The sequence below is a fragment of the Bison bison genome, unplaced genomic scaffold (genome assembly GCF_000754665.1).
Source record: "Bison bison bison isolate TAMUID 2011002044 unplaced genomic scaffold, Bison_UMD1.0 scf7180017864039, whole genome shotgun sequence".
NCBI lineage: Eukaryota > Metazoa > Chordata > Mammalia > Artiodactyla > Bovidae > Bison > Bison bison.
This window is the reverse complement of record NW_011494611.1, coordinates 3,808,374-3,830,173: the sequence shown is the minus strand read 5'-3', so window position 1 is coordinate 3,830,173 and position 21,800 is coordinate 3,808,374. Positions and strand designations below refer to the sequence as shown.

The 21,800-nt window shown below is 40.0% G+C and overlaps 1 protein-coding gene across 2 annotated transcripts in view; it reads right to left on the bottom strand.

Annotated features, from left to right (window-relative positions):
* The window catches only part of FKBP15 (FK506 binding protein 15, 133kDa), a 58,431-nt gene that overhangs the window by 16,777 nt on the left and 19,854 nt on the right, over positions 1–21,800 (bottom strand). The window contains exons 5-19 of one of the 2 annotated variants that reach the window (XM_010835185.1): positions 21,056–21,130; positions 20,606–20,704; positions 18,607–18,756; positions 17,517–17,585; positions 15,246–15,392; positions 12,510–12,652; positions 11,895–11,952; positions 8,804–8,911; positions 6,507–6,609; positions 5,897–6,003; positions 4,302–4,416; positions 2,486–2,595; positions 1,687–1,794; positions 1,157–1,251; positions 197–299 (exon numbers count right to left, since the gene is read on the bottom strand). In XM_010835185.1, the coding sequence (XP_010833487.1) occupies positions 197–299; positions 1,157–1,251; positions 1,687–1,794; positions 2,486–2,595; positions 4,302–4,416; positions 5,897–6,003; positions 6,507–6,609; positions 8,804–8,911; positions 11,895–11,952; positions 12,510–12,652; positions 15,246–15,392; positions 17,517–17,585; positions 18,607–18,756; positions 20,606–20,704; positions 21,056–21,130 (1,590 nt within the window). The remainder of the gene's footprint in view (positions 1–196; positions 300–1,156; positions 1,252–1,686; positions 1,795–2,485; positions 2,596–4,301; positions 4,417–5,896; positions 6,004–6,506; positions 6,610–8,803; positions 8,912–11,894; positions 11,953–12,509; positions 12,653–15,245; positions 15,393–17,516; positions 17,586–18,606; positions 18,757–20,605; positions 20,705–21,055; positions 21,131–21,800) is intronic. The other variant, XM_010835187.1, reaches the window with a different exon arrangement.

Below are 21,800 nucleotides of genomic sequence, written 5' to 3'. Positions count from 1 at the left end.
GTCAACTAACTGTAACGTATTTAAAAAACAGAAATCTGGATGGTGGATGTATTAAAAATCTGCTGGGAGATTTCTAGTTCTCTTCCCGACAATGGCAAAAATTCTGCTCAAAAGGAGACTGGTAAGTACGTACAGAGGACACACTCCTTGGCTCTACACATCCTGACTTGGGCTTTTCTCTCCCCAGTTTCTTTACCTTCTCTTGCTCAGCATGCAAAACTCTTGCCTGTGTGTTTTCTGTGGCAGTTTGAAGTGAGTTGTTCCTCTTCTCCATCATCAGGTTACTCTGCTCAACATACCTATGAAATAAGGAGGGGAAAAGAAAACACGTATCAGGCACTCCATGCAGAGCAGGCACAACCCAATGTGCAGCCAGAGCGCTGCTCTGCTCCTTCATCAGCAACAATCCGAAAGCAGTTCCTTTTCCTAAGATCTGCAGTAATCAAGTTTGGAGGCAGGAACCTGGGCCCAGGGGTGATGTGCTTTGAATGTGTAGAATAAAGAGGAGAGGAATTCGATCAGGTGTAGTGGGGAGAAATGAGAGAAGAAAGAGATAGGAATATGAAGGCTGCAAGGAAGGAAGAGAAGAAAACCAATTCCCTCCCCTCCTCCATGTGGGAGATAAGGGACACTGAAGAAAAGAAATATGGAAAACGGTATTTTTAAAATGAAATGCTATATGCTGTGACATGTTCCCCTGACCACTCCCCCAAAATTCTTTTTCAGAAGTATCTAGAAAAATTATACAGTGCTTGGGTTTATGTGGAAATCTGTGAAGTTCTGGTTGATAAAACAGAGTCAGCCCAGCCCACACAGAAGACAGAAGAGCTGACATCAGAGTTTTCCTAGGCATTAACACTACTTTTACAGATGAGGAAACTAGAGCCAGAAGGAATAAATAAAATGCTCAAAGCCACAGAACAAATGAGGAGCAAAGGGTGGACTCAAACACGGGTGCGTGTTCTGTTGCAGCCTCCTGAGCCCTCTCTCCTGAAATCCCTCTCCGTCACCAAGAAGTCATTCATGCGACAAGCAGGAAGCAGAAAAGAGCAGAAACATACACAAAGCCCCCTGAACAAATGTTCACTGAACTCGGGCATTTACAAGCTAAACCCTTTTCTGCTCATCCTAGCCAGTGCCCCGTACCTGTCATTACCTCTGATTTCGTTCAATTAGTTCACTAATCTTGTCATTCTGTTCTTCTATCCGACTGCTCTTTTCAAGGATCTCTTGCTTCAACCTTTCATTTTCCTAAATTCAAAAATATGTGATGTGTAAAACTGAAGTTTTTAAGAGAAAAGCATCAGATAAAAGGGAATCAACTTGAACTGATGGGTGATACTGTTAAAAAAAACCTAGAACTTCTGTCCAGATAAATATAAATACTTACAACAACATATCAAATTCTACCTGATGGATACAAATCACTATATCTAACAGACTAAACATATAAATGGCTATAAAGTGAAGTGAATTTGTGATATACGGTGAAAAGAGAAATGCTTCCTTCCGATTACAGAGTGATGTCACTTGGACTAGATTAAGCCACAGTGGATTTTCCAGAATTTCCCAATTCCATGGAGCGTGAGCATTTATTACATGCTCTTATTCCTAGAGTGGAGGTTTTAAAGGTAGTACATCTCTGGACAGAGCATGGGAAGATCTCCAGGCTGAGACCACTCTCACCTGAATAATTCGTTGTATGTTGCTCATAATCATGCTTGTTTCCATGGTCACCGACATGCTGGGAATGAGCAGGGAACTGCCAGCACTATGCTTCTGTAACTCTTCAACCTACAAAATTAGTGCCAGAAAAGTCTTTAAAATTTCATTAAAATTAATGAATTAAATGAATTAATGTAATTAAAATTAATTTTCATTTTAATGAAATTTTTGCAAGGAGAAATACAATGTATCCAAGATCTGACCACTGAGAGGGTTGTTAAGTTTCTGAGACAATCTCTAATGTAAGCAGGAGTTTTCTTCTGCTAACTGCATCCCTAAATAAAACAACTCTTTTGGGAAATAACTACTAACCACTATCAATATGGGGCTTCACAGGTGGCTCAGTGGTAGACAATTTGCCTGCAATGCAGGAGACGCAGGTTCAATCCCTGGGTGGGGAAGATCCCTTGGAGAAGGGAATGGCAACCCATGCCAGTATTCTTGCCTGGAGAATCCCAAGGACAGAAGAGCCTGGCAAGTTACAGTTCATAGGGTCACAAAGAGCTGGACACAACTGAGTGAGTGAGCATGCAGTATGAATACAGAAAACAAGAAAGAGTTCACCTGTAGTGCTGGTGGCTCTCTCTTCGTACTCCCTCTTTATACCCCACTTAATTTTTTTTGGATGCACCATGCACAGCTTTCCAGATCTTAGTTCCCCAACAAGGGACTGAATCAGTGAAAGCAATGATTCCTAACTGCTGGACCACCAGGGAATTCACTTTATACCCTTACTTTCAAAATGAGATGACTCTGTTACCTTAGTCATTAGATGATCCATTTTATCGGCCACTTTGCTGACTGCCATCCGAATTTCAGTGTTATGTTGCCGGGCTTCAGTCATGAGAAATGAAGCCACGTCACCTGATCCTAAATAGACAAAAGCCAAGACGAAACTTATGAAACTGTAAGAGAGGACACTGAATGAGGAAAAGCCAACAGCTCTATCAGCAGAGGAAAGAAAGAAATGAACATTTCCAAAGACTAGGAAAGGCTGGCGGTGAGTCACACCGTTAGGACAAGATGGAACAGCTGTAAAGGTCAAAGGGCTCCAAAACTAACAATAACCACGATGTGCTCCTGCGGCATGCAACCAGCGGTACAGTCTGGTTCCAGGGCACACGTGGGGCCATTAGCAGCTCAGATTGCTTCTCCATTCACCCAACTGCATGCCAGGCACAGGATCAGGTACCAGGGATACAGCAATGAGTGAAACATGGTTCCTGCCCTTGATAAGCTTAGTCTGGTGAGGAGACTCACATGTAAACAGATCACTGTAACAGAGTGTTTGTTGTAAGTGCAAAGAATGAACCATGTACCAGGTTACAAGGTACAAAAAGGAGCACAGAGAACAGCAACATTAACTTTTTAGTGACACATATACATTTACATCTCTGGAAGGAGAGGGAGGGATGGTAACAAGGAAGGCTTCTCAGAAGAGATTACAGGTTTAGTAGTTTGCCAGATGGAGAAGAGCAGGGCTTCCAGACCAAGGATACACACAGGAAACTCTTAACCGCTCCCGGACCTTACATTTCGTTGGGGATATTCTTGCTTCTTTCTACCCCTGTCCTAATACTCAAAGTGATCACTGTGCAAAACACAAGCTTCAGAAGAAGGCAGGATACCATCCCAGCTGCATACACTTACTTTGCTTCATATTTACACAAGGCAACCATACTGAACATGTATACAAAATACCTGAAAAGTTACTCAAGTGACTGCTTCCTAAGGTCAAGGGGGTTTAAAGATGGAAGACAGTAAAGTTTTATTTCACACTCTTTTGTGTTGACTTTTTATAAAAGTGTATTCTTTTCACAACTTTAAACTTGTAACAAAGTAGCTCTCATATGAGATACTAAACAGTCATGCTTTCTCCCAATTTCCTCCAATATTTTCCTCTTTTACTATCTACGAAGAACTCTACAGAGCAACTCTCAGAGAGGAATTTAAAGGGCTGGCAGGAAAAAAATGCAAGAAACAAAACACTAGTCAGAAGGGCTTTGAGGGGGATGCTGGAAATGTTCTAAAGTTGGATCGTGGTGATGTCTGCACAACTGTGTAGACTGAAAAAAAAAGTCATTGAATTGTACACTTATAACCAGTGAACTGGGGAGATGACAAGACACGGAGGAGTCGGTGGATGCGGGGTACTTTTCTCTCCATCAATTCATTAGGGATACATCTTCAGATACAGAGGATCTCACAGAGCACCAGCTGACAGCGGACAGGAGTCCCTGACCAGCAGAAAGGAACATATGGATCCACACAAAACTCACAAAGGTCAGTGTTTCAGACAGTTCCTGCTCCAGGAACCTCCTTCCAGAGTGATGACCAGGCATGACCCAACTTCCAGTCTACCCATAACGGACATGTAGCATGCACAAGAAATAAATCTTTATTATATTTTAAAAAAGAAAGGAAAAAAACTAGTGAACTCCATGGTATGTAAGTCATACCTCAACTAAGCTTCTTAAAAGAGAAAAGACAAAAATGGCAGAGATCTACTGGAGTCAAAATGAGAATGGATGGGAGACGGGGAAGCCCAGCAAGAGCAGAAGATGAGAAATGCCTACCTTGAAAATGAGGAGGCTGCGAGAGTGGTGCGGGGTACAAGGGCCGAACGGGCTGCAGTTGGGAAGCGACAGCTGGTGCCTGGGGGTAAGCGTAGGCCTGCACACCTGCATAGGGCTGAGAAGAGGCCAAATTACAGCCGGTTTACAAAACATTCATCTCTCTCTTTTCTGCTTAGCTTGTCTTTGATGGAATAAGGTAGGTAAACTGGAAGGAGACTCAAACATATTGAAGCTGGAGACGGATAGACCAGGGTTTGGTATTGGACAGTAACTGCAGCAGGAGAGGAATGATGTAATTCATTCCTGGCATTTAGTGATGCTAGTCACTAAAGCCCTACGGGCATCTCAGGTTACTCCCCAGTCCTCTTGTGATGATTTAATTCAGTAGGAATTCATCCCTCAGCCATTGGGCCAATAGATGGCCTGAGACGTTTTAAAACTAAGCAAACTCTACTTGGTTTCATTAAAGTAAAAAAAGAGGCGTTCTGATTCCAAACTAAATCCAATAGTTTCCAAAGGATGCCTCTGCCTAGCTAGATTCTGATGTTTATCTGTATGACCAAGCACTCTCATTTTCCTGAGCCTCAGTCACCTCAACAATTAAATGAAAATAACAATACCACTTCTTACGGTTGTTGTATGGGCTAAATGAAGTGACAGATAGCTAAAGTTCCTAACCCCCTGGTAAGTAAGTGCCTGGAAGACAATTAATGTTCAATAAACAGCAGGTATCATTTTAATAATGATGGTTATTCTTCCTTGAATTAAGGAAATACAGTTCGTTTCCAGGGACAGGTGTAACTACCCATCCATTACTACAGGATATAACTCTCCATTAGGTCCATTCAGGAGTGAGAGAGGCCAAGCTAGGACTTTTCTGATTTCTGATGCACCCTTACTAATGAGGCATTGCCTGACCACCATTGCTCTGACCCCTTCCCCCTCACCTCCCTGTACCCCACATGAAGAATCACCAAAGAAGTGGGAGTCTTTTATCATGGGGAGTTAAGTCTTATCCATCAAATGTGTTGGGCAAAAGAAAGAGTCTACTGTCCTGGCAAACTGTCAGCAGAGACACACAGGCTGTTGCCACTGCTTCCTATGAAAACAGAAAAAAAAACAAAAACAAAAACCTACTTTTAAGAGCTCACCTCTGGAGGATAACTAAACAATTCGAGTTCAGCTGTATTTGTGTACAGCCTCCCCCACCGCCCCTCCACCACAACCATTCTACTGAGTGTAGAGCGCAATCTTAGCCTATCAGCTGTGTGATAGAGAAGAACACAGAAGACTTGAATATACATCTCTAAATTAGACATGTGTGAAAGGAAGGGAAACAAACATCAGTTGGCTTTCACTGTGTGTCAGGCCTTGTCAGGTGTTTTGCTGGTTCTCAAATTTAATCTTGACAACAACCTGCAAGGCAGGCAATCCTTTGCTTGTTTAGACATGAAAAAGTGGTGGTTTCAGGAAGGGGAAAAATTTTAAGCTCTGCGGGGAACTGCTGCTGTACAAATTGAGCAAAAATAGAAAAAGAGACTGAACAGAACAATAATAAATGACAGCATATAACTGACATGGTTAAAAAATGTTACCTGAAAGGACTGGGCATTTCCAGATACAGCTGAGTGGGAATCAAGAGATGCAACTTGCATCAAAGCAGCAGATGGTGTTTGGAGACGGGAAACAGATGGCTGAGGTGCTAAGATAGAGCAAAAAGTTCTCACTGTTAAACCCACTCCCCACTTCTTGGTACAAGTCCGGACTATCACCTTACACACCAGCACCCTTCACACTTGACCACTTGCCTCACCTAATTCTCCTAAAACCGGACCTACTGGATCTCAGCAAGTAGGATCTAAACCTACTGGGCTAGTGAAAGGAAACTGGGTTTTTCTGAGTGCACGAGATTCAGACCTATGACCCCATCAGCTGACAGGAAGTGCAGAATTACACACAGGGAGATGGCTCATCAGCTGAGTGCCAGTTTCAAAACCTAAGAATGCAACACAGCAGAAGACACAGCAGGCAGACCAAATACATCTCAGGTCTGAAAATGCCCTATCCAGGGACAGTCTGGGAAGTTCTATACTCTAGTCCAGTTCTCAGTACTAAAACAAAACAGCCTAACATTTTAGAGTACAGTGACGATAATTTTGGTACCAACCCAATTTAAGGCCACAGAGCCTTAGAGGGGTTCCTTACCTTGTGAGGTCATCTGTGGGAGCACTGGATGGGCTGGCTGAAGAGAGGGCTGGACGGATGGGGTCGCCAAGGGCTGCCCAGCTCCTCGAGGAGCATTCACGTCCTACAACAGGCACGAGCATTTTGGTTATTACATCTATGGGTCCTTAGTTGAAGACTGAGACCGACTATCCACCCTAAACCTCCTTACAACCAGTGTTTTAGACCAAAAAAAAAAAAAAAGAGGAAGGAAAGGTAAGCAGAAAGGCACAAATTTAAGGCATGGGCTGTGGGAGGAAAGCACTCTATTATGTACTAGAGTAGGATCTCTCTCCCTGTAAGTTCTATCGAATAATTATAGTTAAATTTCCAGTGTCCATTGATGATGTTATTTTATCTGAAGCAGCTAGAGTGACTGCTGTCCATAATGAATCATTTTCCAAACCAGCAGCTACCTTAAGACTGACCTAGTCTGCTTCCACAGAATTAGGGCGTCTCACAAGGAACCCCAGGGAATAATGCAGCCTTTCTCTTCTGCCAAATAACCTCCACAGACCTCAAGGTACTCACAGAAAATCACACACAGTAGGAGTCACTGTGTCTCATTACCAGGCTATTTTTGACAATATAGAGTGTTTTCCCTTCATTCTTTTTCTTCATAAAAGCAAAGTGATGCTGATCCTATTCTAATTCTAAATAAAGGTAACATTGCAGGGAGCATGGGTTCAATCACCAGTCAAGGAACTAAGATCCTGTATGGCACACAAAGTGGCCAAAAAAAAAAAAGAATGTCTAAACAAAGTTAATGTGTAGACATCTTCCTGATTCACACAAGGAAAAAAGAAACTTGAGGCACAATGTACAGAGACTGTGATCTGCTATGCTACAGTAGTTCAAGGGCTGATATCTCTTCGACATTCTTTTACTTTAGAACTTCCTCTTATCTCCTGAAATTCTCAGAAATGTATTATGCGTTTCTGGAAAAGCATCCCAGGTTTACATCATTACACAAATCAACTTAAATGTCTAACAACAGAATGAAAGGAATTATGATAAATCAATATAACAGAACACTGGGTTATCTATCTTTAAAGGTGATAAAGCTTTGCTTTATTTCTTTTTCTTATATTATCGATACTAACAGAAATGTTCATGATATAATATTAAGTTTAAAAATCTGATTATAAAATGACATAAAAAGAATGCCCTTTTTGTTAAATATGTCTTCTTTTTAATTTAAATTACCCTATAATAGGTAAGTAGCACTTAAAAATTTTAATGAGAATATCTTACCCAAATTTCATTTCTAGAACTCAGATAAAAATCAATTCTATAACAGGTCCCAGAAATCTTATCTTTGTTTAAAATGTTAAATCTGCACACAGCTTTTCCATGAAGAAATAAAATAATGAAAAAATAAAACTGTTTATGAATTTTTTTACTCAAGATCATCACCTTTGCTTTGCTGAACATCAATGTCAAAGAATCCTAAAAATTAATCACTGTTTCAATTCAGTTGAGAAAGCATTATTGTATTCAATAAAGAATTAACCAATGGTTAAAGAACTTAATTGGAATTGTTACTTCTTGTCATTCACCAAATTCCAGATAGACTAAATATGAAATAACAAATCTAAATATATAATAATAAACATTTTAAAGACACATGTAATGTTTACAAATATCTGAAAGTGGGAAAGCTTTCTAAGCATACTGTCAAAAGCAAAAAACAAAGGGAAAAAATTGATAGATCTGATTGCAATACAATTTTTTTTTTTTGCAATACAATTTTTAAACTTGAAAAATCAACATTTCCCAAGAGAATCTAAGCAATTCGGTCAACAAATATGACTTGAACATTCTTTATGGGTTGAGCATCATGCGGTCTCAAAGGTTTGATTTATACTAACAATAGAGATTTCAGTAGAAAACTAAATTAACCACTTAAAACCGCCCAGCTCTTGTGACAGATATACAGAATTGCTTCCATTTCTCAGGGGAAGTGCTAATTACAGGAGAAACACATGTACCAATACCAACCTGTATCATTTTGACTATAAGCTCTCTAAATAATGATTCTGTTTAGAGGCAGGAAAAGCAATAATTTCAATTAAAAGAACAGAGAGGGACCTCCCTGGTAGTCCAGTGGCTAAGACTCTGCACTCCCAATGCAAGGGGCCAGGGTTCAATCCCTGGTCAGGGTACATCCCACATGCTGCAGAACCAGGGCAGTCAAATAAATAAATATTAAAAAAAAAAAAAGAACAGAAGACAGCAACATCTGCACTATTCATTCTAAGACAACCAGTGGGACATACTTCAATTTCTGAATCATTAGAATCCAGCTGTGGTGGAAGAATGGGCAGCATGGGCTGGCCCATTTTAGCCATCCGAGAGATCAACTTGGCCTTGACTGTATCAGGATTCTAAAAAGAAAGGAAAGTCACAAAAATCACTGTAATCAAGGTTCGTTACCTTCAGTCAACTCTATGTCTTTGACTCTTACGCCACATCTATTGAAAGCACTTTTTCTACAAAATGAGAATTAAAGACTTCTTTCCTAGAAGCATACATGGGTCACAATGAATGGCAGTAGAAAAAACAATTCCCTACGTGTTGGCATGGACAAAGTGGTTCCATCTGTATTCCTTCATTTCAATCAAGTCTCCTTACCAGGCATAAGTATTCTCACTTTACAGATGAAAAACTCAAGTACAGATTAAGGGAGGGAGGCATTTTAGATAATAATACCTTCTCAAAAGCCCAAGAGCAACTCAGTAGGTAAACATTCAGAACAGATTTAGGGAGAGAGGTAAACAGGAACTCTATGTTCTAAATTCAGGTTCATTTAACACTGACTTGGCACTGATAACATACTAGTCCCTGAGCTGGATGCCTCTGTATTCATTAACTGGTTCAAAGTACAGTTTTCAGAGCAGTGTATAGCCCTAAGAGTAGCAAGATAATCTAGTGAGTGTAAAACGAAATGACCATAGCCTCTATTTTAAAATTATTTATAAGCTACAGTATTATTGTTTAGTAGTTCAGTCGTGTCCAACTCTCTGTGACCCCATGGACTGCAGCACGTCAGGCTCCCCCATCCTTCACCATCTCCCAGAGCTTGCTCAAGCTACTGTATACATAAGACATTAAACTTGCTTACAGCGATGGATAATACTTCATATAATTTGTAAACAATTATATACTCAGAGTGTGTGCTCATCTTTTTTTAACAGTGGAGGCACATCAGCAAAACAAGTTAGATCCCTCAAAAGATGACTAATTATATAAATCAATATCCACACAATGGAACACTGGGATCTAAAGATAGAAAAGAATGAGGAAGTTTTCCATACACTAACATGGAAAGACACTGTTAGTATAAAAAGCAAGGTACATAATACATATAATATGCTATTTTTTGTGAAAGGGGGGAAATAAAATATACATTCCTACTTGCTTGCATTTGCATGAAGAAACACTGAAGGAAAACATAAGAAACAAAAGCATTTACCCAAGGTGTGGGGGTGGGGAGGGGGGTGAAATAAAACAAGGGTACATGAGGAAAGGGGTAGGAATGGTCTTCTCAACGTATATCCTGTTATACTGTTTTACTAACTGTGCCCTATGAATGCAATTATATATTAAAAGCAAAAGATAAAAACTTGGGAAATTCCCTGGCAGTCTAGGTTGGGACTTTGTCTTCCAAAGAAGGGGGTACAAGTTCGATCCCTGGTAGAGGAGCTAAGACCCCACATGCCTTGCAGGTAAAAAACCAAAACATAAAAAACAGAAATATTCTAACATATTCAATAAAGACTTTGAAAATGGTCCATATAAGAAAAATTTTTTAATAAAAACTTCAATGTAAAAAGATGGTTAAAGTTTTATGTCATATGAACTTTGTCTCAATTAAAAAAATAAAATTGCAAAAAAAGAAAGGAAAAAAAAACATTGTAGACCACTAACTTACCAAAAGTTACCGAAGTTTAGAAATATTTGATAAAAGTAGCTGTGTGTAGAGAGTACAAAAGAACTAAAACTGAACAATTTTGTCGGCATTCAAAGATCTGAGATTTTACACTGTTTTCCCATTTTCTTGATTCCTTGGCTTACCCTTCTGGGTTTAGACCACTTTTTATACATATCAGATCAATTATTTGCTTAATTAATTCCTACTTTGGATTGTATATAAACAAGTAAACTAGAGTTGGAGGGAAATTAATCATCGATTTCAGTCCACACAGTTACCCTAATGTGGCAGGCGACAGCTACAAAGCGTTAGCACTTCGACCACCTCAGCTATCACCCATCCACACGCGGCACACAGAGGCCTTCGTGGAGCAGGCAGGGCGGCCTCCGACACAGTGCACACCTTCCCAAAAGTCTTCAGATCCAAAGTTTACTACAACATGCTAGTCTCCTTATCTCACAGTTGGGGAAACACAGAGGCCCAGCAATCTGCTCCAAGCCAACTGCTACTGCTGCTAAGTCGCTTCAGTCATGTCGTGACTCTGTGCCACCCCATAGACGGCAGCCCACCAGGCTCCCCTGTTCCTGGGATTCTCCAGGCAAGAACACTAGAGTGGGGTGCCATTGCCTTCTCCGCAAAGCCAACTAGCTGGTGAATTAGTGTAGAATTCCTCTGAGAAAATCAAAGTATAAAGACATGTAGTGTTAGCAGTAATTATGATAACAAAAAGCAATGTTAATTGAGCTCTTACAATATTCCAGACACAATACTAGAAACTCCATAGGCATTATTTCATTTAAACCTCATGGGCTTCCCCACTGGCTCAGCAGATAAAGAATCCAGCTGCAATGCAGGAGATGCAGGTTCAATCCCTGCGTTGGGAAGATCCCCTGGAGAAGGAAATGGCAACCTGCTCCATTATTCTTTCCTGAAAAATCTCATGGACAGAGGAGCCTAGCAGGCTATGGTCCAAAGGATCGCAAAGAGTAAGACATAACTGAGCGCACGCACGCACACACACGTGCACACGTACACACACGATGAAACCTCATAAAAATCTTGAGAGATTACCGAAGACATGTTTTATGTAGGCTCTGAACTTAGGGCTTTATAAACATATCACAAAAACAGATTACAAAGAGGGGCTGTGAGAATTATTTCCATTTTAATAAGGAAGAAACTGAAGATCAGGGAAGTTAGATAATTTTCTCAAGGTCACATGTTTGTAAGAATAAAGATTTGAATCCAGGTCTCTGCAGAAGCCCAGGCTAATTTAAACTGACTCCCAAGTAAAGGACAGTGAATCAAGTAACCACTGACTTCTACCCTAAATCAACATTTCTCTCTCTTTTTTTTTTTCTCTAACCTACCACACCCAAGGGACATGAAACCTTCCTAGCAAACTGGGGTTAAGGAGATAAGACATATATACTCACTGTATTTACTGTAAGGTGTTCACTAAGGGAGTTAGATTTGGAACGAAGAGCTGACTCCCTGAAAGCAAATAAGACATATCCTGAGATAAAAACAAAATCTATAATCACAAGTCCAGATTATACTGGATAAACACTGTTTTTTAAGACGTTTGATAATTTAACAGCTGTAAAATAGAATTTCAACTGTTCTGTACTTTGCATAATTTCTGAAAGCTACTGAAGATAAACAATTTTCCATTCAAACAGAAAAATTTACATTTAATCCTTAGAGATAAGTGTTTATGGCTTTTGCCCAATTTTTCTCCAAAGTTTAGCGGGTATTCTTTTATATCTGAATTAGTGTTTTTATAGACTATGAACATTAATCCTTTGTTAGAAAGTCTGAAGCAATTATGTTTCCCATTTCCTTTATCCCATTTCCCCCCCAATTATTTAAAATTATTTCAGTTTTTAACTAGTACATTGGTCCAGAAGTTCATTCAGGTTCTTCTACACGATGCAATGGACAAACCTGAACAAACTTTCTGGCCAACTTAATATATCCCTATTTCTGAACTACCCTAAGAATCCTATTTATGGACAATAAAAGAGCTTGATACAACTGCAGTGTCTTACCCTGATCTGAAAGGCACCGAAGTGGATGGCGACACAACAGGATCAGCAGAGATGCTGTCAGCAGGAGGGATGGGAGAAGGGGCTGCAGAATCCCGGGAACTAACGCTGTGCCCATCAGAGCCAGAATCTCGAGCGAATTTGACCTAGGGAAAGATCAACCACGGGTCGAATAGGCCAACAGACCACAAAAACAGCCACCTTCCCCCTCCATTCTCCTTCCATCTTACTTATTCTTCATCATACAAAGTCATTACCTGCTCATGGTAGGCAAAAGAGAAAATGGAGACAAGCCAAAAGAAAAAAAAAAAAAGATAATTACTGGCAATTCAACTATTAAGCAGTAATAGTTAGGATTTCAGATGTACTATTTCACATTTATATTATGTGTGTGTGTTTTACAGAAATGGGGCCATACTGCTTTATTCACTCACTGATTAACATATTAATATTTCCATGTTAACTAAATTATTAATCGACAACATCCTTTTTAACTTCTAACTTCAAAGGTCATACCCTTAACTGCTATCAACTTCAGGAAAAAGTCTCCAAAGGATTTTGGGGACAGAAGTCATAAATATCTATGTTATCACAAAATATATTTCATCATTTCCTACTTGGTGGACATTCAGTTTATTTCTAATTTCTTCCATACAAACAATACTTCTATGAATAGTTTTATCTCTGTATCTTTGCACATAATCTTTCCCAAAATACAAATTCCCAGAAGTTAAATTGCTGGATAAAAGTTATACTTACTTTTAAAACTTTTGATATATACCATTAAATTTCACACCATAAAGGCTGAACTACTTTATACTCCATATTTGTACTCAGTTGCTCAGTCATGTCTGACTCTTTGGACTGTAGCTTGCCAGACTCCTCTATCCATGGAATTTTCCAGGCAAGAATACTGGAGCAGGTTGCTATTTCCTACTCCAGGGGATCTTCCCGACCCCCAGGGATCAAACCCAAGCTTCCTGCCCCTCCTACATTGGCAGGTGGATTCTTTACCACCGCACCACCCGGGAAGCCCTTACACTCCAAAAGTGGTATATAAATCCTTCTCAAAGCTCTTGTCACACTGGGTATTACCATTCTGTATCACCCTTGTCAGTTTTTTTTTTTTTCCCACCATATTTCATGGCTTGCAGGATCTCAGTTCTCCAATCAGAGGCTGAACCCAGGCCACGGCAGTGAAAGCCCAGAATCCTAACCACTAGGCCACCAGGGAACTCCCCCAGCCTTGTCAGTTTAGTAAACAATTTGTAATTCTTTGATTATTGGTAAAATAGGGTATTTCTTTCTTATGTTTACAAAAAGTCTTTATGGATTCAAATTGATTTGTTATCTATCACAGCCATGATGTCCTCAAAGGAAATGGAGAAAATATAAAAACTGTGAAAAAGGCATCTGGAAGCTGCCCACCCGAGATAAGGGTGGGAAGAGTCACTGAGAAACCATGCATACCCTTTGTCGCAGCAGGAATAACAGCCACAGTGAAGATGGCCATAGTATCTACTTGCATTGTATTTCGTAGTTTACAGTCCCAAACACTATCACATTTGGACCTAATAATCACAGTGTAAAGCCAACAGAGTCTTTTTGGGGGTGAGGGGGCAAGGGATTAGAGGGGGAACATTAATGAACCTCAGTTGCTATAAACTTCATTTGGGCTTCCCTGATATCTCAGACAGTAAAGAATCTGCCTACAGTGCAAGAGACCCGGGTGTGATCCCTGGGTTGGGAAGATCCCCTGGAGAAGAGAATGGTTACCCACTCCAGTATTCTTGCCTGGAGAATTCCATGCTCAGAGGAGCCTGGCAGGCTACAGTCCATGGGGTAGCAGAGAGTTGGGACACGACTGAGTGACTAACATAGAGATTATTTGTAATAAAACCTTTAAATAGTACAAAAGGGTAGAATGTAACAAAGTAAAAGTTTCTAAACTCCATTCCCATTCTCCAGAGGAAAAATCACTACATTTCTTTAAATGCCTCCAGAAATTTCATATGAATATATGGGCGTATGTATATATTTATTTGTGTATATATAAATATACACACAAAATCATACTACCCATGCTGTTCTGCAACTTGTTTCTTTCACTTAAAAACAGATTTTTGATATTCTTTAAGAAATACACAGACGTCCACCCCCTGAAAAACCATAATTCAATCAGTCTCATAATGAAACACACTTAAGCTGTTGCCAGTTCTCCACTATCACAAACAACGTGGCAAAAAGCCATGCATCTGTCTCTAGCTGTCCATCTACACACAGGTATACATGCACACTTCTGAAAAGATATTGACAGGGTAAATTTGTAGCCACGGAATTACTAAATCAAAAACTATGAACCCTGGGTAAGAATCACTATTTTACAGAAAAAATAAAGAGAGAAGTGACTATAAATACAGAGCCAAGAAGGACATAAACTTTGGCCTTTAGGGAACACATGTATACCCGTGGCGGATTCATGTTGATGTATGGCAAAACCAATACAATATTGTAAAGTAATTAACCTCCAATTAAAATAAATAAATTTATATTAAAAATAAATAAATAAAAATAGATTCTAAAGCTGTTGTTCTTTCCAACTATACCATTTCTACTTAAAAGAAAAAAAGACAGAGAGAGAGAGAGATCTTTAGAATCTTTTCCGACACAATTATTTATTCATTTTACGTAACTAGCAAAGAGGACTCATCAAACACAACACAGCACCATTTCACTCACCCGCCTAATCTCCACCTCGAACACCAGGATCGAGTCTGTTGAGGGAGTCCATCCTATTACCCCTTCAGAGCCAGCAGCGCAGGCTGGGGGGATGATAAGCAACCGCTTCCCTCCTTTCCTCATGCCCACCATTCCATCCTCCCAGCTCTTTAGGAATCAGAGAAGAGGAAAAGCTCATCAGATACAAACCTTCTCATAAGACAAAACACAGCAGAGGATCATCAGTTTATGCTCCCCACTCCCACACACCAGTTATAAGAACATCTAGAATACTTCTTCTCAGCTGACTTGTCAAAGCCAGCACATCCAGGGCTAAATGAAATATCTTAGATGATGAGAGAAATTGGGAGGAACAGAATGGCATTAAAAGAGAAATAAAAGCTATCATTTATTAAACACACTTTTTTCTAAGTACTTTGGTAAGCGCTTTACTTCCACTATCTTGTTTATTTCCTAAAATAACTTCATAAGGTTAGTAGCAATAGCCCCATTTTACAGAGGAGAAAACTGAGGCTTAAGGAGGTAAGGTAACTAGCCCAAGATCAGTTAGTACATTGTTAAGCCAAGATTCAACACTAGCTTTAAGTCTAGCTTTAAGTGTCATGCCCCAACTACTATGATCTCCAGGGAAAAGTTTCCAAAGGATTCTGGGAAAAGGAGTCATTAACAAAGCTATGGAGAAAAACACTCTGCCACACAGATGAATGAGTGCTTAACAATGCATCAATATGTCCTGACACAATGATACCTCACATGTGTAAAATATTCTTTTTTTAAAAAAAATTCTAAAAAAAAGAAAAACAAAAAGAACTTCTCATTTTATATTCGAGTATAGCTGATTAACAATGTTGTGAGGGACTTCTCTGGTGATCCAGTGGCTAAGACTCCACGTTCCCAACGCATGAGGCCCAGATTCAATCCCTCATCAGGGAACTAGATCCTGCATGTTGCAATTAAGATCTGGCACAGCCACATTAATTTTTTTTTTTAAAGAAAAAGAAACCAAAAACAGTGTTGTGATAGATTCGGGTGGACAGCAAAGGGACTCAGCCATACATATACATGTACCCATTCTCCTCATACTCCCTCCCATCCAGGCTGCCAGGTAACACTGAGCAGAGTTCTGATGCTGAGCAGGGCCCTGTGGGGCTCCTGGGAACGGAAGCCTTTTTGTCTCCCATTCCTTGTAGGCAAGACTCCAGCCTGCATGACCTTCTCTGAGTTCTCCGGACTTGACTTGACGGAGCAACTGAACTGACTCAAACAAAGGAGAAGCAGCAAGGAAACCACCTGAGGCAAGATTAAAGGGCCCAGAGAGGCTCATCAGGATTGGGAGACGAGACCCAAGACCCTGCACACACCCTCATCAGGTCAGCAACCCCACCCTTTAGAAACAGTGCAGAAGAAGGAATGAAGATGGTTGAGGGAATGAAGATTGTTACTGCTTTGATCTTTATCCTATACCCTGACATATAACCTCTCCCTACTCACAGGGAGGGGGGCACAGTTTCTTGAAGGGCTAGCCTACTGTATCCCCCCTTTGCCTGGCAAAGTAACAAAGCCGTTCTTTTCTTCTACTCTGTAACTCTGTCTCCGTACTTCTGCTTGGCACTAGTGCACAGACAGCCAAAATCCTGGCAAGAGCTCCCTGTGCTATATAGGACTTTGCTGGTTATCCATTTTAAACAGGAGAGTGTTCGCGTTGATCCCAAATTCCCTCTTTCCCTCCCACTCATCCCCCCTGGCAACTATAAGTTTGTTCTCTAAGTCTGTGAGTCTGTTTCTGTTTTGTAAAATGAGCTTTACTTTATAAAATACATCCACAGTTGCTAGAGAAGAAATTCACAATGTGAACCCGAGTCCTTGGACTCCAATCCCAACGTCTCTCCTGCTATGTCGCAGCTGCTTCCCAGCATGATTCGAAGCATCCCAGACAGATTAGAATCACTCATTAATGATATACTTCTAGAAGAAACAATTTAATCTCTTTCCCAAGGAGGCAATAGGAAGAATTTAATTGTTCCCTCAGAACCACAGAATGAAAAATGAAAGGCAGGGACCACAAAAAAGAAATGTACCCTTCTCCAATATATTGTCTCACAGGGCAAAGTCTCTCAAATCCAGATAACATAGCACATTTTTCTGTATTTTATAATCAAGCCTTTCCAGATTCTTAGAAAATAAACCCAGCTTAGAGATTTCATAAAACTCAGTCTAAATTAAGCACACTGCAACTGATAAACTCTTACAAGAACACAGTTAAGCCTTTACCTTGATGACTTTTCCTGACCCCAATTTCAGGCGAAGAAGCTTATCTTTGTTAGCAGTGGAATCAAAAACCTGAAAGTTAATCAAAATAAATGTCAGCCAACTTCACAAATAATAATAATCATTATGATGTTCAACTTAACACAGAACAGCACAGTACTTCTGAAATAGGTAATGTCAAATATACTGGAAAAATACTTCTGACCTGAAAAAAAGGGACCACATCATGGCTAAAAGTGTTATCACACTGAGTATCTCCAAAGCAAGGATTTTCCACATTTAGAAAAAAATAAACTTCTACCACCACATACTTAAAATTATCTTAATCTATAAAGAATTTTCAAATAAATTATCTCATTTGATTCGAACAACCATCTGGCCAAGGAAGTAGATAGAGCCCTAACTAAGGTCAATTCACAGGGGAAAAAAATCTAAGAGCTTAAATGATTTGACAAAGTCAAGTTAGGATAAAACTGGGACTTGAATCCACATTTTTGGACTCATGATCTAAAGCTCCTTTTATCAAATCATACTACTTTTGAGGGCTTAATAATATAAGCCCAATCTATTCACACTAGTATAAGAAAAACAGAGAAACAACTGTGAAGAAAGTCTAAGAAGTTTAAGGCCTAATCCCATAAGAATCTATTCAAATTTAAAATTGGTATAGGAGGACAAGATGTACACATGAACAATTACCAAAAATAACACTGGTGCAAACTAGTTTCCACTTGCTCTAAGGAAGAGACACGGTGGCACCAAGCAGATTTTATACACTAGCATTTCATGGTTATGTCTCAGAAGCGGCTGCTGCTGCTGCTGCTGCTGCTGCTAAGTCGCTTCAGGCGTGTCCGACTCTAGCGACCCCATGGACTGCAGCCTACCAGGCTCCTCCGTCCATGGGATTTTGTAGGCAAAAGTACTGGAGTGGGGTGCCATTGCCTTCTCCACAGAAGCGGCTATAGAGGTCAAACCAAGGCTCCTGAAAGATTTCTATTTGCTAATAGCAGCAATTCACAGTAATATACTGTACATTTGAATAGCTCTCACGCTATTTAAATTACAAAAGAACTTGCAGGGTACTTTTTCTTACCTGGCCCAGAACGTGATTCTGAAAGAGCCAGCTGGTGTAGGCCACTTCTAAAGAATCTCCAACTTCTACAGCAGGGCCTTCCACTACCATCAGGTCCTGTGACAACACTGAATCCAGGGAAGAGGTGCTGTTGCACTTGGCAATGCAAACCTGCGAGGTGAAATCGAAGCAGCATGAACCTAGTTTAAGCTCAGTTAAGGACTCACTCAGTTACTACTAATTGCTCTTTTCCAAACAGTGGCGTCCACTTACGAAACAAATTACATGTTTAGAAGCAAACCATCCAAAAGTCAGTAATCTTGCCAGCAATCAAAGTGCTTAAGAGTATGGCTTTGGAGTCTGACTGTCTGAGTACAGATCTGGGCACTGCCACTTATTAACGTGTGACCTCAGCCAAATAACATAACTCCTATGAACCTTATTTCAGACTTTTGTTTTGTAAGATGGAGATAAAGGCTTTGCATATTTCCTAGGGTTAGCTATGAAGACTGAACTAATAATACAAGGAAAGTACTTGGCACAATGCCTGGCAAATAACAGTAAGTACACAATAAACATTTGTTATCATTACTATACTAGTTTACTGCTTCAGTGTTTGGGAGCCTATGAAAGATAGGGGAGCATCTAAAAAAATGTCAAAAGGCTATTTAAATAAATAAAGGCCCTTTACAAAACCATGATGTATTCCTAGAATTCATCTCTACCACCTACAGATGTACCCATATTATGTTAGCTCAGACACTAGATAAAGAAGTCAAACATTATCTTAATGAATACTTTTTCTATAGTCAATGTTTGAACATATATACCTTAGAAACTTGCTACTCATTTTCTTTAAAAAAAAAAGTTTCATTATTGCAATCAAATGCTAGCTAAAACAATGAGAAGTCATTTTTTATCAAGCAAGTAAGAGTAAGAAGGAAAAAAATACTATAATAATTCTAAATGTTGGCTAAGGGGCTTCCATGATGGTCCAGTAGCTAAGGATCCGCCATGCAGTGCAGAGGACACTGGTTGGATCCCTGGTCCAGGAAGATCCCACATGCCCAGGGGCAACTGAGACTGTGTGCCACAACTACTGAGCCCAGGCTGTGGAGCCTGTGAGTTGCAAATACGGAGCCTTCGCAGCACAACTACTGAAGCCTGAGCGCCCTGGAACCTGTGCTCCACAGCCAGAGAGCAGCCCCTTCTTACTGCAACTGGACAAAGTCCAAGCACAGGAAGGAAGACTCAGCACAGTCAAAAATAAATAAATGTGGCAAAGGTATAGTGAGAACTGATATGGATGTAAAACAGCACAATTTATACAGAATCTAAACATACATGAACTGTTTGATTACATCTTTCACTTCTTCTAGTCTGAGGAAATAATCAGAGACCAATGCAAGAGACATGGGTTCAGTCCCTGGGTTGGGAACATTCCCTGGAGTAGGAAGTGGCAACACACTCCAGTATTCTTTCCTGGAAAATTCCACAGACAGGGGAGCCTGATGGGCTACAGTCCACAGGGTCGCAAAGAGTCAGACATGACTGAGCTACTGAATACACATGCATGCTGAAAGGACTATAACTATTTATGCACCTCATGCACAGGAAAAAAAAGAAATGTCACATGTCAACAGTGATTACCTTGGGTAGTAAGATTATGAATGCTTTCAAATGCTTTTCTAAATTTTCTATAATGACAATGAAACAACTTTTAAAAAATTCTTTTAAAATAGTATCTTAAAAAAGATAGTTGTATTTATTCCTTAAGATAATTTATGAGAGGTGTTTAAAGATATGTTTATATTTAGCCTTTTGTTTCTCCTTTCAAGCAATAAGTATTCTTATTATTTCCCTAAAATACAATAAGTTCAAGGGATGAATTTAGGGGTTTTTTTTTTTAATGCTTGTAACTAAAAATATAGCAAATTATGAGTTTTCCATATATTTTCTTAAAATCAGGGAAATCCAGACTAGTGTTTGGCTCTTCACAGAAAGAATAAAATAGTCTTACCTGTTTATTGAACTCCACGGCAGCCTTTTCTGACTCAAACATGATGGACCAGTTTTGTCTCTGGTCATCATAAAAGGTGCTATAGTTATTGGGCCGAACCTGGAGAAAGGAAAAATGTTGAGATAACTCAACAGCAGGCAGCACAGTGGATAAATGTGACTGCCTAAGCTCACGTAGAAGGGCCTTGCCTCAGGTGGACCCAAGGAGAGTTATCAGGGAACTTTCTTATTCCCTCCCATCCTCCACCAATCACCCCTTAGTCCACATTCCCAGAAGGCAGTCAAGAGACCTTTCCGAGAGGTTCTATTAAGACATTCACTTTGGGGAATTCCCTGACAAGCACAGCCAAAAAAAAAAAGATACCCACTTTTCCCACCAGGTATGCACAGACCCATCTGTCCTATAAACCAGTCCCAAAGGAGCTACTGATTCCAATAGGGAAAGCCTTACCATCAGCTCAAAGTTCAGATGAATCCTGGCAACAGTTACTGGCTGTTGTTGGCTGATATAAAGAAGAATACTATACTGTACTCAAGCAAAGACGGGCAGAAAAAAAGAGAAGTTAAAGAACAATACAAAGATGTCAGGGGTCATGCTTCATGCAGGTATAAAACTCAAACCTCACTTAACCCATTAAAGTTTAGAGTTTATCTTCTCACCGTCTACTTTAATCTCTTCTCATTTTGACCCTACTCTTTTAACTGTAATTAGCAATGTCTTTATTTTGTTGGTGTTTTTATTTGAATGAGGGGTGACTAAAGAGATAGGCAAATGGCCCACAGGTACATAAAAAAGATGTTCAACACCATTAGGCATTAAGGAAATACAAATCAAAACCACAATAAGGTACCAGTTCACACCTATTAGAATGGCTATTGTAGAAAAAGGAAAAAAATGAAGTGTCAGCAGGGTAGTGGAGAAACTGGAACCCTCATATATTGCTTATGGGAACGTAAAATGGTATATGCTGTAGACAGAGTTCAGCAGTTCCTCGAAAAGCTAAACAAGGAATTACCATTCAGTTCAGTTCAGTTCAGTCACTCAGTTGTGTCTGACTCTTTGCGACCCCATGAACCGCAGCATGCCAGGCCTCCCTGTCCATCACCAACTCCCGGAATCTACCCAAACCCATGTCCATTGAGTCGGTGATGCCATCCATCTCATCCTCTGTGGTCCCCTTCTCCTCCTGCCCTCA